Source organism: Chanos chanos, chromosome 5 (assembly GCF_902362185.1).
Source record: "Chanos chanos chromosome 5, fChaCha1.1, whole genome shotgun sequence".
Classification (NCBI taxonomy): Eukaryota; Metazoa; Chordata; class Actinopteri; order Gonorynchiformes; family Chanidae; genus Chanos; species Chanos chanos.
Genome location: NC_044499.1, coordinates 53,353,273 through 53,371,125, shown reverse-complemented (window position 1 = coordinate 53,371,125; position 17,853 = coordinate 53,353,273). Strand labels below are relative to the sequence as shown.

Genomic DNA, 17,853 nt, shown 5'->3' with positions numbered 1-17,853 from the left:
CGTGCGAGTGGGTTTCTCTGAACTGTGTCCTGAATCTGACATGTAATATTAAGAGACTTCCGCTTGTGCTGAAATAGCCTGTTTTTCCACTTTAAACATTACGCCAGAAGAACAGGCTCTTTCACGCAAAGCAAAAGCGCGAACAATGAAGCCAGTGCAGCTGATTGCGAGGCATCTGCCCGGTTATGGGGTTTAATTCTGTACAGAGCGTTTCAGTATAAACGCACCCCTGTACATCACAGATTAGTTACATAAAATACATGTTTGGTAACAGCATATTAATTAATTAATAAAAATGTCAGGAATTACAGCAATTGCGGCGTAAAGAAACCTAAACCATTTGCTTTCACAAGCACCTGCAAATATTACGTGCAGCCACTCGCTTACTGTCAAAATGTGCGCACGCGCAAATATACTGCGTATGCTACCGCGCGATAATTAGACAATCAGATCCACCACGTGCGACCGAGAAACAGTCGGACATTTCAATGGTAGAACAGACCGGGATGTTTTCTTTGGTAATTCCAGTTACATGTGAATAACATTAAGATGCATGTGCTACGAATCCCAACAGAAGGTTTAAGATTAAGTCGGTTGTCAGATACAGCTATTCAAAATCTAGCACGAGTAAGCCTGTCGAGCCGCCAAAATTTGCTAAGCGATTTGGCTAGCAAATCATTAGAGATATCACTTATTTTCATCCTTCAGGTGTTGCAGGATTTTGTTGTACTGCTGTAACCATCCTGTATAAACCTGCATTTCGATATCGTGATAAAGACTATGAAGTCTGTAGCATTTATGAAAACCGTACCTTCGAAGATGACAAAGTTTTGCAATAATCAAACGTTTGGAGTCCTGTCAAATCCACATTTTAGCCCCTTGATTCAATTGCGGTTCGTTTAGGGAACAGGTTTCGTCTCACTGGAATCCTCGACCCACGTTTCAGACTGAAGAGATATATTTTTCAAAACTACCTGCCAAAACCTCCTAGGTCACCGGACACAGTGTCAGAAAGGGCAATGTGTCATGAGTATTTTTTTTTGTTTGACGCTAGGTTAAATGACCTCGAAAAACTTCAAGAAAATTCCCTCATTTCGCACCAGTTTTATTTGTCTCTGAGGAAATACACTTTGAGCAATTGTTAATTAATCTTTGGCACACTTTGTATTTTTTAATGTTTATACTGGACGCCATCTTGTGTTAGTCACTCCTATATCTAGTCTAGCCTCTTAGTGTCTCAGTAAAGGTTTTTCACTGGTAATTTATTTTAATAATTCCTCAAATTAAGTGTGAAACGTGACGGAAAGATTGGCAACACATGGAGAAAATGTGGTACTCACAACAGTGGAATGTTGTTTTATCCCTCAGAGAACAAGGCAGCATTGAAGTAATGGATCGTACTTTTTGTCCGGCGTTGGTGGGACCGAACCTCCCTCTGAGAAGGCCGGCGACCGGCCCTGGTGGAATGAGTCTGAGGAATCACACACAGTCACTGGGTGAAGCTGGAACCAGTGTGGCACCAGGCCGGCCTCTGTCCAAAGCCAGTGGAGATGGTATGTCCATGTTTTCCAGGACACAGTATGGCATGACTTCCAACTGTACAGTGACACAGTATGTTTCAGTTTGTTTCTGTGTTTAGCTTAACTTAACATCGATCTTAAGGGTTAGGGGTGTGATTAATGTAATTAATGTAAAAATGTGCATAAATTAGTGATTCAATGATCCACTCAATGCAGCCAGTGAAATTTCTGGGGACAATACACTTTTTCCCCTGATCTAAGTAACTGCTGTTTTTCACAGGGCAGACCAGTGTGGATGGGGTCACTCTTTCGCCTGCCGGTGTCACTCCTACAGTATGTGTATTGCCACTTTGTATCAGTGTTGATATGTTGATTCTCTGTGTTGACTATTGGTAATTTGAACCCTATTCCATAATGTGTCATCCTGGGCTAATACTAGGGATGGGTCATGATTTTCAAATAGTCATTAAATTATAGAAAATTGAATAGTTTATGCGACTGTCGTCTTAAAAAAATATTTTCCTTTGTTTTTACTGGCGCTGGGTAGTAAGTAATGTGTTTCCACTGCCAGAAGGTGGCAGTAATGCACCTAAAAGCTGTTTGCCAACCGCCCTTAAACAACAAAAGAAGAAGAGTGCGTTACTACCAGGTGCCTGTAAAACTGTGATGCTGTTAGATTCGATGCTCCTGTACAAACAGGAGAAACATGCAGAGCCATAGACTCCTACAGCCGCCAAAAAGTTCTGTATGGAACTCCTTCAAAGATATAAACTAAAATGAGGTGCGGAGCAGGTAAAGCTATAGCATATCATAAGTCTACCACAGCTGTGCACAGTCATCTGAGATAGAAGCACCCAGCAGAAGGTTCATCCACAGATCAACAGTCAGTGACTAGCTTTGTCACCAGATGAAGTAAGTTTGACGTTAGACCTGCAGAGCAAACAGGGGCCCTCATCTCAAAGACAACAGCTCAAGACTCATGCTTCCCCTCAGCTTTGTCGAAGGTGAGGGTTTTCGAGGTTTGATGGGATTTGTTGAGCCCGAGTTTACAGTTCCATTAAGAAAAACCATTACAACCAAACTGGAGAAACTATATGATGATGGTGCAAATGAGCTGTGCACTGGGTTAGTGTTGAAAAACGTTGATCTTCAAAGAATGGTCAAATAGTTCCCAGTGAATATCGAGTAGTATTTCTGTTTGAAATGCCCATCCCTAACTAATACATGAGAGATTTTAAAGTTTTCTTTTTTCCCCTTGTACCAGAGAACTGTCACATCAGCCAACCCTCTGATACTGAAGCTGTGTAATTTCTGCGGTCAGCAGGGTGGGTTTGATTATTTTCTCTAGAGCGTTTCTCCAACTCAGCCCCATGTTTAGAGTGATTTCTTGCTGACTGAAATGGATATCAGCTTTGTTTTGTTTTGTCCTTCTTCTCTAAAACTGATTGTCATGGATTGGCCAGGAAACCTGAGATGTACACGCTGCAAAAAAACATGCTACTGCTCTGTGTCGTGTCAGACCCAGGACTGGAAAGCTCACTCTCACATATGCAAACCCACGACATCAGAGGCAGTCTCAGCGTAAGTGTCGGGCACTGTGCACATTCTCAGCGCTTCTCTGTGACATAAACCACAGACTGTGCTTTTCCCCGCTAACTTCACGCATCTTACTTGCATGTAGAAGTTATTTGTTTGTTTTTTTTCCCCCATCTGAAGTGAGAAATTAAAGGAATGTTCAGCCCTGGATTCTGCAAACGCACCACCTGGTTCTGACTCCCAGGTAGCGTGATCATCTCTGCATTTGTGTATCTGAGTGTCAGCATCTGCGCACTCCCTTGACTGGCATGCTGACTGACTGGGTTCCTGCTCTGACAGGTCCACTGCCAGGCCGCGCTGCAGCCAAAGAGAGTTTATGTGAGTGATTTGCCAAAAACAGATCTCACCAGAGGAGCTGAGGTGCAGGTAAAACCCCCTAGAGAAATCTTGTTGTCATTTTCTGTTGTCTGAGTGATTTTGTGCAGTGACTGAGATGATGTGTGGTGGAAGGCGTCTGTACTGGAACTGACGAATCCAGGGAAGTTCTTCATCCGCATCCATTCTGTGGAAATGATGGAGGCTGTGAGGAATATTGCAGTGCGACTCCATAAGATGCACGGTGGCTCCGCCTCCGGAGACTACACCCCTGAGACTGGAGAGATCTGTGCAGTGAAATACAGTGTGGACCAGGTCAGACTTGGCTTCTCTCACACTGCATTAATAATGATAGTGATATTAATAATAATAATAGTAATAATAATAATAAGCCAGCGTTGTGTGTGTTTGTCTGCAGTCTCTCAGTGATTTGACATCAAGTCAGTTTAGATCAAATGAACTTTGTCATTCCAACCATACAGCATTAGAAAGTGAAACAAAAAATAATTTCTCCTGTACCACGGTGTAGCGTACGTCACCAGCAGACGGCTAACAACATCTACAACTCTCAGCAGTTAATAGTGTAAGGGAGGGGGGCAGTGCAGAGACTGGGTGACACATAGTGTGAGAGGACATGGCAAACGCAGCACGTCACAGTAAAGTGATATAATCAGCTCAATACAGATGGAGCAAATGAACAGGCCAGAGTGAAGTGAGTCAACAGTACAGATAAATGCACATGATAAAGGTAATGGTACAATAAGCCATTGGGTAAATGCAGAGGGGACATATACAGGGGACATATAGAGAATAATATAAAGGGGAAATATAGAGGGGACATATAGAGAATAATATAGAGGGGACATATAGAGAATAATGTAAAGGGGACACATAGAGGGGGACATATAGAGAATAATATAAAGGAGACATATAGAGGGGACATATAGAGAATAATATAAAAGGGCAATATAGAGAATCATTATAAAGGGGACATATAGAGGGGACATAGAGAATAATATAAAGGGGAAATATATAGGGGACATATAGAGAATAATATAAAGGGGAAATATATAGGGGACATAGAGAATAATATAAAGGGGACATATAGAGAATAATATAGAGGGGACATATAGAGAATCATATAGAGGGGGACATATAGAGAATCATATAGAGGGGACATATAGAGAATAATATAAAGGGGAAATATAGAGAATCATTATAAAGGGGACATATAGAGGGGACATATAGAGAATAATATTGTTACGCCCACAAGGTGAGTGCAACAATAAATGAGGGGGGAGAGAATGCGGATCAGGCTTAAACAAAATTTATTTAATCAATACAAAAGAAAACGAATGAGAGTCATCAGGGGTTCCAAAAAGAAGTTCAATAAACGAAAACACGTCGGTCCGACCGGCCACCTCCGAAATTAACGTCCACCCTGGCAACCTAAAACAGACAAAAAGAAAGGAGAGGAGGGGCAGGGAGAGGTGGAGGGGCAGAGCTTTTGAACCCAAGTACAACTGCGCGCCGGTGTACCCAATTGGGCTGATTGCCTCCTGCCACACCACCAGCATGCCTACCAGGGAACACACAAAGATAAGCAGAACCACAGCCTGGGGGGAAAGGGGCAAAGCCCAGAGGGCCGTGATAAATATAAAGGGGACATGTAGAGAATAATATAAAGGGGACATGTAGAGAATAATATATAGGGGACATATAGAGAATAATATAAGGGGACATATAGAGGGGGACATATAGAGAATAATATAAAGGAGACATATAGAGAATAATATATAGGGGACATATAGAGAATCATATAAAGGGGACATATAGAGAATAATATAAAGGGGACATGTAGAGAATCATATAAAGGGGACATGTAGAGAATAATATATAGGGGACATATAGAGAATAATATAAGGGGACATATAGAGGGGGACATATAGAGAATAATATAAAGGAGACATATAGAGAATAATATAAGGGGACATATAGAGGGGGACATATAGAGAATAATATAAAGGAGACATATAGAGGGGACATATAGAGAATAATATAAAGGGGAAATATAGAGGGGACATATAGAGAATAATATAGAGGGGACATATAGAGAAGAATATAAATATATAAAATATATGTATATATATATATATATATGCTATATAAACTGCATGGTAAGGCTGAGGGGATTCAGAGCCATTGGGACAGTGAGGAAGCTGCATGTCACAGGTCAAAAGGTCATAACAGGCAGCACTGCACTCAGCAGTATATATGTGTGGATAGCTGTGTCATCACAGTCTAACCATAACATCAGAGTGTTACAGGACACTGACGTGCTCATGATGTCATGACGTGGCTATGACGTCAGCAGCCCCAGACGCTGAGCAGTGAAACAGACCTGAACATTTTATGAATGTCGTGTTTTATTGTTGTGTAGTGTTTGTTGTATTCTAGTGACGTGTACAATTAGAGCTGCTGCATTTTAAATCATTTCTTTTGAAACAGTTTGAGTTTACCTGTAAAATGATCACTTGCTGAATGCGTCTGTCTCACACACCTGTGTAGAACTGGTATCGCGGTGAGATAAAGCGCGTCCACGCAGAAAGCGGCACAGCCACAGTTCTCTACATCGACTTTGGAAACGAGGAGAGTGTCACGTTTGATAAGATCAAGGCTCTTGCAGCAAAGGTTGACTCCATACCACCATGTGTGAGTGATCTGTCTGTCTGTCTGTCTGTCTTCATAAAGAACAGGGTGCTGAGGTCAGAGCGTGACTGCACTGAGTAGAGTATTTCCCAGTAGAACATAATGGAGCCTTGGACAGGACGAAAGCCTGGTCTAGAGCAGAGGTTCCCAAACAGGGGTTTGTCCCCCTACAGGGGTTTGTGATACTATGATGGAAACCTTAATGTCAAATTCATTTGTTAAGTATTTGTTAGTATAACATATTAAATGAAAAGAATCAAGTGAAAACCATGCTTAGAGGGTTGCTGTGGCGTTTTATCAGCATTTACTGGATGGTTTGGTTTAGTAAAGATCTGAGGGGGGTACGTGAGGAAAATAATTTGGGTTGAAGGGGTTTGGCAAAAAGGTTTGGGAACCCATGGTCTAGAGCAGGGTTGGGCAAATCCAGTCCTGGAGGGCCGGTGTCCTGCCGGTTTTTGTTTTCACCTCTTAGCTACCTGCTGATTTTCACCTTGAAAACAGGTGTGCACGCTCTTCAGCCAATCAAAGATTGTATTTAGTTGGTCAACAAGAAAAACAGCAGGACCATGGCCCTCCAGGACCAGATTTGCCCACCCCTGGTCTAGAGGAAGGTAGCTCAGAATGAAAGGAGTGTCTCAGTAAGAGGTGTGATGTCATTTAGGCTTTACAATGCCGCGTCGCTGGCGTCGCCCCGGTGACAAGCGCTTGGCCAGATGAGTGTGTGGTTGCCATGAGACGGCTGGTCGCGGGTGAGAGTTTGAGGTTTACTGTGGTGGAGCGTGTGGAGAATGGCTCTGTTTTCACCGTGGACTCTCGTCTCCCTGCACTAGGTACAGCCCAGGTGTCCTCTCCTCTCTCTGTGCCCATATATGTATTTAACAAATCAATAAGACATAAGAGCATGAAAAATGACCTGGTTTCCAGTGGTTGTAGTGGTAATGCTGCTTCTCTGCTGTGTGACCTGTGTGCTAAAGCTTTGCTGATTTGACGCCCTGTGACAGGTAAAACATTGAGCTCTTTCCTCATTGACTGCGGTTATGCCTTTAAAGAAGGTTCTCCACAGACACGGCACAAAGAACAAGACATCGGTGAGGTTCTCTTCCGATTCTCTCACTTGGCTTTGCTTTTTTGTGTTTACGGCTCTTTTGATATGTGTGTGTGTGTTTGTGCGTGCATGTGCGCGCGTGCGTGTGTGTGTTTGTGCGTGCATGCGTGTGCGTGTGTGTTTGTGCGTGCATGTGCGCGTGTGTGTGTGTTTGTGCGTGTGTTTGTGTGTGCATGTGCGTGTGTGTTTGTGCGTGCATGTGCGCGTGTGTGTGTGTTTGTGCATGCGCCTTTATCTCTCCGGTTCAGATTCTTTGCTGCTTGCAGCGTTTGAGAATTTTAAGCGTTTTTCTGGGGGGAGGATTGAGAATTGGGAAACCCAGGCTCCTGAACCTATGACACAGGAAGTGGGAGACACCTTCTTTGCCGTGGTCACACACCTTCAGTCACCTTCAGAGATGATGTGTCAGAAACTGGACAATGCTGGTGAGTGACATCATAATTACACTCCCCAGTGACCTTTACAGGAACTGGTCTTTGGGCTTTACAGGAACTGCACTCTGGGCTTTATGTTATAGGGTTAGGGTTAGTCTGTATCATTTTAATGTTTAGGGCTCAGGTCTTACATGGGTAATGAGTCTTGTTCTACCTGCACAGGTGTAATTCAGGAGCTGCAGATGAAACTAAGGGAACACTGTGCCCAGACTCCGCCCTGCCAGGACTTTAGACCCGCCCCTGGCACAATCTGCTGTTCCCTCTTCTCTGGTGAGCCCCTGTGAATGTGTCACTTCTCTTACAGGTGTGAGCGTGCGTCTGCGCAATCCGATATGAGCATGCGTCTGCGCAGACAGACGGGAACGTGCGTGTGTGCTAAAGCAGCTTTGTTCTGACACTGTGTTCCCTCCAGAGGACAAGCAGTGGTACAGGGCTAAAGTGCTGGCCTACTCCTCGGAGACCAGAGTGCGCGTGGGATATGTTGATTTTGGGAATTGCGAAGAGGTGCAGCTGGACTGTCTGAGACCCATCAGTGTGGAGCTGCTGGCTTTGCCGACACAAGCGATACCCTGTGCCTTGGCAGGTACGGTGGGCTGTTCTGTCTGAGGAGCCTACGCACTGAGAATAGCTCTTTTAAATCGCTCACACGCCTTTGACGTTTCCTCAGGTATCAAGCCTAGCGCAGACAGGTGGTCAGAGGAGCCGGTTCTGATGCTGAGACACTTGGTCTGTAACCGGTTTTTGCGGGTGGAGATTCGGGGGGTGAGGGCCGGGGTGGCGCTGGTTGAGATGGTGGATGAAACCACTGACCCTCAAACAGCTGTGGCCGAGCTGCTGGTTTCACTGGGTTACGCTGTCGGTGAAACTCCAGCACCGAAGGTGGATGAAGAGACTCAGAGAGACATCGCAGATACAACAGGTAACGCCAGAAATGACTGGTTTTCAGGAGAGAAAGAAGTGGAGATTTCTCACCCGTTTTAGAGATTCACTGTTGTATTTGATCACGGGTGTTAACCAAATAAACCAATTAATATTGTCATATGAATGAAATGAACGTATATGTAATATTGAATAACAATTAAACGCGTATAAAACCTGTCTCAGCTGTGTTTGCCCCAGTGTCAGAGAAGCTGGCGTGGTCTTGCGCTGAACTTCCCACTGATGGCCAGAAGGTGGTGCTAGTGGTTGGTGTTGTGGAAAGCCCTGCTGAATTCTATTGTTACCATTGCACTGCAGAAGGTACATCATGCCTATAGCAGTGACCTGTCACTCTCTTTCTCTCTGTCTGACTGTGTTACAGCTCGGAGCCTAAGTGACCAAAGGTCAGACATGTATTCTCGGGTAACGCGGCGTGTGTATTTGGTCTTGCTTTGTCAGGCATGAGAGCTTTAGCGGAGTTGTCTGCAGAGCTGATGCATTACTGTGAGACAGACAGAAATGCGTTCAGTCCAGCTGTTGGAGATCCCTGCTGTGCATTGTTCACTGGTGAGTCCGTATTCTGTCGCTCCATTATTCTCATAATCAGCGGCCGAGCGCCGCGGGTTCACCCGCCGTGTGTGATTCTCCGGGCTGGCTGGCCGTTGCGTTGTCAGCGTTGTGGGCAGTGAGCGTCTCTCCCTGTGGCAGGTGACGGGCGCTGGTACCGGGCTGTGGTGCAGGCTGTGTGGGGAGAGGGCAAGGCCACGGTGCATTTTGTGGATTATGGGAATTCCTGTGAGGTGGATACGGCCAATCTGAGAGCCATGCCCCCCCCCTTACTCGCTCAGCCTTTTCACGCCATTCGCTGTGTGCTGGCAGGTATGGTCTCTCTCTCTCTGTGTGTGTGTGTGTGTGTGTGTGTTTGCACCAAGTAATCATCATCCACCAGTTCGTCCAGATCTCACTTCTGAAAGGGAAGGAGGTTTTGGACACTCAGTTATCACAGTAAACGTGTGTGTGAAAGTCCGTGGTGTTGTTTGTGTGTCTGGCTGAATGACGGGTGACTGGGTGTGTGTAGGTGTGGACCCGGCGGCGCGGTGCTGGACTGATGAGGCCAATCAGAGGTTCCGGTCTCTGTGTGTTGGGCAGCAGCTGAGTGGCAGAGTGTTGGCCATCAGTGAGCGGGGTTATGCAGTGGAACTGGAGAGTGGAGGTCAGAGTGTCGCCTCTCTGCTCATCTCTGAACAGTTGGCGAAGGCCACTGGACATGATCCCGCTCAGTCTCCATCCCAATCCACCAATCAGAGGGGACAGCAGAATGATCCCGCCCAGTCGCCAGCCCAATCCCCCAATCAGAGAGGACAGCAGAATGATCCCGCCCAGTCGCCAGCCCAATCCCCCAATCAGAGAGGACAGCAGAATGATCCCGCCCAGTCGCCAGTCAAATCCACCAATCAGTTGGAGGTGCTCCGAGCCCAGTCGCCTTTTGCCGCCGTGCTGAACCAGGCACCTTCCGAAGCACAGCTGGATGGGATCTCCTCCTCAGAGACGGACTCGTCGGGTCTGTCTGAGACTGCGGTCCCACCAGGTTTCTGAATGAAATGATCAAACCTGTACTGTCCTGGGGTTTTAGTGTGAAATGTTCCGTCTGTCTCTTCCTCTCACTCTGCCAGAGGAGCTGTTCCCTGCAGACTGGGAGACAGTGGTCCTGCCCTGTAACCAGACGTTTCAGCCACTGGTGGCAGCCGTGTCCAGCCCAGCACTCTTCTATCTGATGAGTCCTGGGAAGGGTAAAGATTCTCCCTCTCTCTCCCCTTCTCTCTCTCTCTCCCTCTCCCTCTCTCTCTCTCCCTCTCCTGCTCTCCCTCTCTCTCTCCCTCTCTCTCTCCGTGTCTCTCTCTCTCTCTCTCTCCCTCTCCTGCCCTCCCCCTCTCTCTCTCTCCCCCTCTCTCTCCCCCTCTCTCTCCCCCGCTCTCTCTCTCCTGCTCTCCCTCTCTCTCTCCGTCTCTCTCTCTCTCTCTCTCTCTCTCTCCCTCTCTCTCTCCCCCTCTCTCTCCCCCTCTCTCTCTCTCTCTCTCTCTCTCTCTCTCTTTCTCTCTCTCTCTCCCTCTCTCGCTCTCCCTCTCTCTCTCCCTCTCTCGCTCTCACTCTCTCTCTCTCCCTCTCCCTCTCCCTCTCTCGCTCTCTCTCCCTCTCTCGCTCTCCCTCTCGCTCTCTCTCTCTCACAGTATTTCTCCCCAACACACAGCGTTCATCTTCAGACATGACGCATGCACACACACGCACACACACCCACCCCCATGCGCGCACACCAGGGTTGGAAATGAACTTTTTTGTCCACCTGCCACTGTGGCTGGTGAATTCCAAAATCTACCAGCCACTCAGTTTTTTTACCAGCCACTCAGTTTTTTTTACCAGCCACTGTCTTGTTTTAACTGGCAGTGTGACACTGCATGTGAAAAATAATAAAACATGGTCTACAATATTCAAACATGATTATTTAGGTAAAGAGGCTGTTTTATTTCATAAGGTACATATTGAAACTCTTAAGAAAAATACTGACATTCTCTCTCTCTCTCTTTCTCGCTCATGCACACGTACAGTACATACACACACACTCTCACACACGCTTCCAGTTTGAGGTTTTTAGTCCCGACAGGGAAACTATTAGATGTCTTACTGGTATCCGAAGCGTGTTGATGACGTACTGAACAGAACATTGTCTGGCTTGTTTACTCATAAATCATGGGACTCTCCATTGTCAGCTTTTCTCCACTTCTCATTACAAAAACATTTTTTTGACGTTGGCCTCTTTGGCCTGTGGGAGGTTTTCTCTGCACACCTCTCAACCCCTGCAGTGTAACGTCACATTGTGTTTTTCTTTGTATGTTTACTGTAATGTTAGCCTAGTACGACAGAGTATTTAGGTAAAAATAGGTTAAAAAAAATCTGAGATTTGTAGAATAAAGTCATAAAATAAGGGGAATAAAGTTGTAATATTACAGGAGAAAAGTGATAATGTTATGAGAATAAAGTCGTAATTTTAGGCTGTGTGTTATTTTAAATGGGAAGAGAGAGGAGAGCAGTCTGCCGTCTGCGTTAAACTGAGGAGCGTGGAGCATCTTGTGAAGTTATGCTTTTTTTCCTTTGGTGATTCCGTTTAACCGTTGGTCATTAGTTAGTGCTCTGCTAACCGTTGGTCATTAGTTAGTGCTCTGTGTGAACCGTTGGTCATTAGTTAGTGCTCTGTGCTAACCGTTGGTCATTAGTTAGTGCTCTGTGTGAACCGTTGGTCATTAGTTAGTGCTCTGTGTGAACCGTTGGTCATTAGTTAGTGCTCTGTGCTAACCGTTGGTCATTAGTTAGTGCTCTGTGCTAACCGTTGGTCATTAGTTAGTGCTCTGTGTGAACCGTTGGTCATTAGTTAGTGCTCTGTGTGAACCGTTGGTCATTAGTTAGTGCTCTGTGTGAACCGTTGGTCAGTAGTTAGTGCTCTGTGTGAACCGTTGGTCGTTAGTTAGTGCTCTGTGTGAACCGTTGGTCGTTAGTTAGTGCTCTGTGTGAACCGTTGGTCATTAGTTAGTGCTCTGTGTGAACTGTTGGTCATTAGTTAGTGCTCTGTGCTAACCGTTGGTCATTAGTTAGTGCTCTGTGTGAACCGCTGGTCAGTAGTTAGTGCTCTGTGTGAACCGTTGGTCAGTAGTTAGTGCTCTGTGTGAACCGTTGGTCATTAGTTAGTGCTCTGTGTGAACCGTTGGTCAGTAGTTAGTGCTCTGTGTGAACCGTTGGTCAGTAGTTAGTGCTCTGTGTGAACCGTTGGTCAGTAGTTAGTGCTCTGTGTGAACCGTTGGTCAGTAGTTAGTGCTCTGTGTGAACCGTTGGTCAGTAGTTAGTGCTCTGTGTGAACCGTTGGTCATTAGTTAGTGCTCTGTGTGAACCGTTGGTCGTTAGTTAGTGCTCTGTGTGAACCGTTGGTCGTTAGTTAGTGCTCTGTGTGAACCGTTGGTCGTTAGTTAGTGCTCTGTGTGAACCGTTGGTCGTTAGTTAGTGCTCTGTGTGAACCGTTGGTCGTTAGTTAGTGCTCTGTGTGAACCGTTGGTCGTTAGTTAGTGCTCTGTGTGAACCGTTGGTCGTTAGTTAGTGCTCTGTGTGAACCGTTGGTCGTTAGTTAGTGCTCTGTGTGAACCGTTGGTCGTTAGTTAGTGCTCTGTGTGAACCGTTGGTCGTTAGTTAGTGCTCTGTGTGAACCGTTGGTCAGTAGTTAGTGCTCTGTGTGAACCGTTGGTCAGTAGTTAGTGCTCTGTGTGAACCGTTGGTCAGTAGTTAGTGCTCTGTGTGAACCGTTGGTCATTAGTTAGTGCTCTGTGTGAACCGTTGGTCATTAGTTAGTGCTCTGTGCTCAGGCTGCCTCGTCACCTCTTGTGTCTCTTCGCTAAAGCGTCCGAGTGAAACGGGCCGACTCGCGATTCTGTCTGCGTTGTGGAATGTCACAAATCGCTCTGTTACAACTGTGTTATTTGTCTGTATGTGTACGTTTATTTACCCGCCACTGTGGCTGTTAGGTTGAGCAAATTCACCACCACTACACAATCACCCGTATTAGACAGGTGGTGGGTGCTCATTTCGAAACCCTGGTGCACGCACACAAACACACACCCCCACACCCATGTGCACACCCCACACACACACCCCCCCCAAACACACTTGAATGTGTTGCTGGGCTGATTTCTGTGTGAGGATGTATCCAGCATGTTTGCGGTGTGTTGAGAATTCCAGTCTGCTGACCAGTAATGAACGTGTAGCTGACACTGCTGTTCTTGTGTCGTGTGAAGTGAACGTGGAGCAGCTGCAGGCTGTCATGATAGACGTAGCAAAACACTGCCAACGTGTGAGCCCCGCCCTGTGCCCTCCGCTGCCTGGGACAGCCTGCTGTGCCCAGTTCACAGGTCAGTTTGGCCCTTCCTAACGAACAGGACTAACTGTTTCCCTTCACACCTGTTAGCAGCTGAGCAGAAGGTTCTGAAAGCCGTCATCGATTCTTTAGTCTGAGGGAGTCTGGCTTAGGTTTCTCTTAATCGCTTACAGTAAAGCCCAAATGCTCTATGGTAATAAGACCATCAGGTTAAACAGTTCTCCTATCATGAACCATGTCTGTTCAGATGTCACTATAATCTTACACAGTAAAGCCCAAATGCTCCATGGTAATAAGACCATCAGGTTAAACAGTTCTGCTATCATGAACCATGTCTGTTCAGATGTCACTATAATCTTACACAGTAAAGCCCAAATGCTCTAAAACAAAGAGCATGTCAGACACTGGGTCTGGACAGCACCCTCCAGAACTTACTGCAGTGTGTGCATGGAGCTCACAGCCGCCTTTCAAAATGGGCTTCTGAAAAATCATAGAAATATTATCCTTAAATGAAAGGTGTTTCTACATGTTCCTCAGAGATCAGAGAAGGAATTCCAAGCCAGGCTGGTAATTTCAGGTGTGGTGTTGAATAATTACAGAGTGTGGTTGCATGGCTCTGAAAGTGCAGTACAGCATGCGTGCTGTCTGTGTGAGCCTGGGGATTCCTCTCTGCAGGTAAACATAGGATGGTTTTATGAGCTTTTCCACAGGGCATTGGCAGATAATGCTCAGTTTTTTGAACTGGTGCCAGCAAGCTACCACTCAGCTTGAGAGTAACCTGTCGGTGGACCTGTTTGGGGATAAAGCAGGTTTTGGTTGGACTCTGCACTGACAGTTTGGTTGGACTGTGTTTATGCTGAGTTTAGTTAGATTATGCTTGCTTTATTTCAAACATTATCTAACAAAACACTCAACTTGGACAGAATTTAACAGAAATACAGAACCCAAAGAGAACCTGGTCATATCTGAATTCAGTCAGACTTTGGTTGGATTCTGTTTGAATGTAAACTGGTTTTATTAGTGTTCTGCACATCAGTTAAATAGCTCAGTGTTCAAACCGTTGTAGGGAAACTTTTCATCTTTAACAGGTTTCCTGTGTTTGTCTCTCAGGTGACAAGAACTGGTACAGGGCTGTTGTGTTGGATGCCACAGACACACACGTGAATGTGATTTATGCTGATTATGGAAATATGGAAAATGTTCCTCTTTCAAACATCAAGCCCATTTCAAAACAGCTGCTGAAAGCCCCTTTCCAGATTGTGAGGTGTGCTCTGTCAGGTAAACTCTCCGCCAAGCTCCTATCATTCATTTATCCTGTCTAAACTGGGACCACTGTGGGAATCACCTCTCACCCAGTCGCATCCGATTCCCTCACAACCACTCCTCCTACAGAGACGCTAGAATCTGATATTTTAGCTGTGGTCTGTCATGCCGATGTGTCTGAGGTGTGACTTGTGTGTAACAACCCCCCCCCACCCCTACCCCTTCCCAGAGAAGGACCAGTTCCCTGTTGAGTGGCCCCTACACATACTGGAGCTCTTCAGGGCTCACCTTAGCGGCAGGGTCTTGGCTTCTGTCCAGGCCTTCGACGGCACCTCCAACCTGCTGACCATGACTCAGCACACGGGCCAAGACGACAATCACATCAACGCCATCATCCTGGGAGCTTTGACGGGCAGCCGGGCCGTGTCCACAGCAGGAGAGCTGGACCAGGTCACAGAGACGCTGGAGTCCAAAGCTCCAGAGACAGGTACCTCAGACAAACCTCTCACACTGTCCTCAGATCAGCTGTTTTCCTCAAAAGAGGAAACATTCAAAGTTCCTCTTTGAATTCTTCATATATTTAAATCAGAACACAAGTTGTGAGGTTTTAAAGTCTATGTTAAGGAAACAGTAAAATGTAAGAACTCTGGACGGTGTGTGTGTGTGTGTGTGTGTGTGTGTGAGACAGTGAGAGTGTGTGTCTCTGACTGGCTTGGTTTTCTCATCGTTGTCTTTTTAATGCTGTACCATATTCAGAGTTGAACTCCAGTCCCAGGCTCATGCCTGAGCCTAATGTTGACAGGGTTGTGGTTTCAGTGGTTCAGGGCTGTTGCTTTAAAGGGACAGGTTTTCTCTCTGGCTGACTGTGTCTGGTTTCAGAACCTGTGACAGAGATGGAGAAGCAGGCAGAAGCAGGCAGTGACTGGCAGACTCACGGCAGGTCAAAGGCCGACTCGGGTGGGTGTGAGTAACAGAATAAAGGAGATTCTCCACCAAATTAATTTCATCTTCTGTATGACAGGCAGGGCCAAAACAAGCCCCCAGAGTGAGATACAGCATTAAGCCTACACAGAGTCAAACATATAATGTTAAAACATGACACAGTGTGTGTTGCATGTCTCAGTGGTGAATGGATAGCAGGCAGACTGGTATGCTCTTAATGGTATGTCTCAGTGGTGAATGGATAGCAGGCAGACTGGTATGCTCTTAATGGTATGTCTCAGTGGTGAATGGATAGCAGGCAGACTGGTATGCTCTTCATGGTATGACTGGTTTACTCTTAATGGTATGACTGGTATACTCTTAATGGTATGACTGGTATGCTCTTAATGGTATGACTGGTATGCTCTTAATGGTATGACTGGTATACTCTTAATGGTATGACTGGTATGCTCTTAATGGTATGACTGGTATGCTCTTAATGGTATGACTGGTATGCTCTTAATGGTATGACTGGTATACTCAATTTACAATTTACAATTGAGTTATTTGGCAGACGCTTTTACCAAAGCGACTTACAATCAGTGCATCAGTCAGAGTCAGATTTCTAATACCTTGCGAGCAGAGATCACAATAAGACCGAGCGTAAAATTGTCCCTTCGTATTGCGCCCCTGGAATACTTTGACAAACGCAGATACAAGACAAAGGTTTTTTTTTTTTTTTTTGGGAAAGGGAGGTTAGGCATTGGGGGACAGGTGGGTTCTAAAGAGGTGGGTTTTCAGTTTCCTGCGGAAGATGGTAAGAGATTCCGCAGTCTTGACTGCATGGGGGAGGTCATTCCACCACCTCGGGGTAATGGCGGAAAAGAGGCGTGGTCGGGAGGAGCGGTTGCCGGGATCCCAAAGTGAGGGGACCGTCAGTTGTCCAGACGTCATGGAGCGGAGGGTCCTAGTTGGGGTGTATGGAGTTATAAGAGCCTGAAGGTATGATGGGGCAGAGCCTCTAGTGGCCTGGTAGGCCAGCACCAGTGTCTTGAACTGGATGCGGGCTGCTACCGGAAGCCAGTGGAGTGCAGTAAGCAGCGGAGTGACATGAGAGTGCTTAGGGAGGTTGAATACCAGGCGTGCAGCGGCGTTCTGCACGAGCTGGAGCGGCCTGATGGTGCAGGCCGGCAAGCCAGCCAGTAGAACGTTGCAGTAGTCCAGGCGGGAGATGACAAGCGCTTGGACCAGGAGCTGGGTCGCCTGTTGTGTTAGGAATGGGCGGATTCTCCTGATGTTGTATAGGGAGAATCTGCAGGATCGAGTGACTGCCGCGATGTGATCGGAGTAGGTCAGCTGGTTGTCCAGGGTTACGCCGAGGTTTTTGGCTGCTGTGGTGGGGAACACCACAGATCCCTCGATGGTGATTGCAGTGTCGATCGCTGGGGAGTTCTTAGCAGGAAAAAACAGGGGCTCCGTTTTCTCCGGGTTGAGTTTGAGATGGTTAGCAGACATCCATGAGGCGATGTCTGCTGAGCAGGCTGCGATGCGAGGTTGAACCTGGGAGTCAGAGGGGGGGAAGGAGAAGAACAGCTGTGTGTCATCAGCATAGCAGTGGTAGGAGAGGCCACTCTTAATGGTATGACTAGTATACTCTTAATGGTATGACTGGTATACTCTTAATGGTATGACTGGTATGCTCTTAATGGTATGACTGGTATGCTCTTAATGGTATGCTCTCTTTCCAGCTCCATCGTCAGACTGCTGCTGCCTGCAGCTGAAGAAAAAGGTGAGGACCATTATTTTGGGCTTTAGACATCTAGAGAGAAAATTTACAATCTGAAGGGTGATTGACAGATTATCACCTTTTAGATTGTAAAAGGTTGTAAAGGTAAACCTTTAGCTGATACCTTAACTGATAACCTTTAATTGAATGATGTTCTGTTGGTGTTTTGCAGGTTGACCGGATAGAAGAGCTGATCCTGCTTATTCTGAAGAATACTGGAGGAACCAGCGCGTGACATTACTAATAATATAGCGATTCAGATGACGTTTAAACGAAGAACCTGGTTATTTTGTTTGTGTTCCAATAAGAGTTTCTTTGTGTTTACATTGGCATTGTGGGAGTTAATTTTTTAAATGTAAAATGTACTTCCATCT

General features: G+C 46.2%; 1 protein-coding gene across 1 annotated transcript; it reads left to right on the top strand.

Annotated features, from left to right (window-relative positions):
• Positions 1 to 1,390: 1,390 nt before the first annotated feature.
• tdrd1 (tudor domain containing 1) lies at positions 1,391 to 17,714 on the top strand. Its single transcript, XM_030775177.1, has 25 exons — positions 1,391 to 1,553; positions 1,801 to 1,853; positions 2,785 to 2,845; positions 2,984 to 3,101; positions 3,237 to 3,300; positions 3,396 to 3,482; positions 3,567 to 3,746; positions 6,000 to 6,143; positions 6,802 to 6,970; positions 7,142 to 7,228; positions 7,494 to 7,670; positions 7,842 to 7,949; positions 8,092 to 8,262; positions 8,347 to 8,558; positions 8,807 to 8,918; positions 9,057 to 9,164; positions 9,306 to 9,476; positions 9,676 to 10,185; positions 10,271 to 10,387; positions 13,430 to 13,543; positions 14,620 to 14,787; positions 15,002 to 15,259; positions 15,652 to 15,729; positions 17,442 to 17,482; positions 17,652 to 17,714. Exons 1-25 carry the CDS (start codon positions 1,391 to 1,393, stop codon positions 17,712 to 17,714), a joined length of 3,534 nt encoding a protein of 1,177 aa, XP_030631037.1.
• The last annotated feature ends 139 nt before the right edge of the window (positions 17,715 to 17,853 follow it).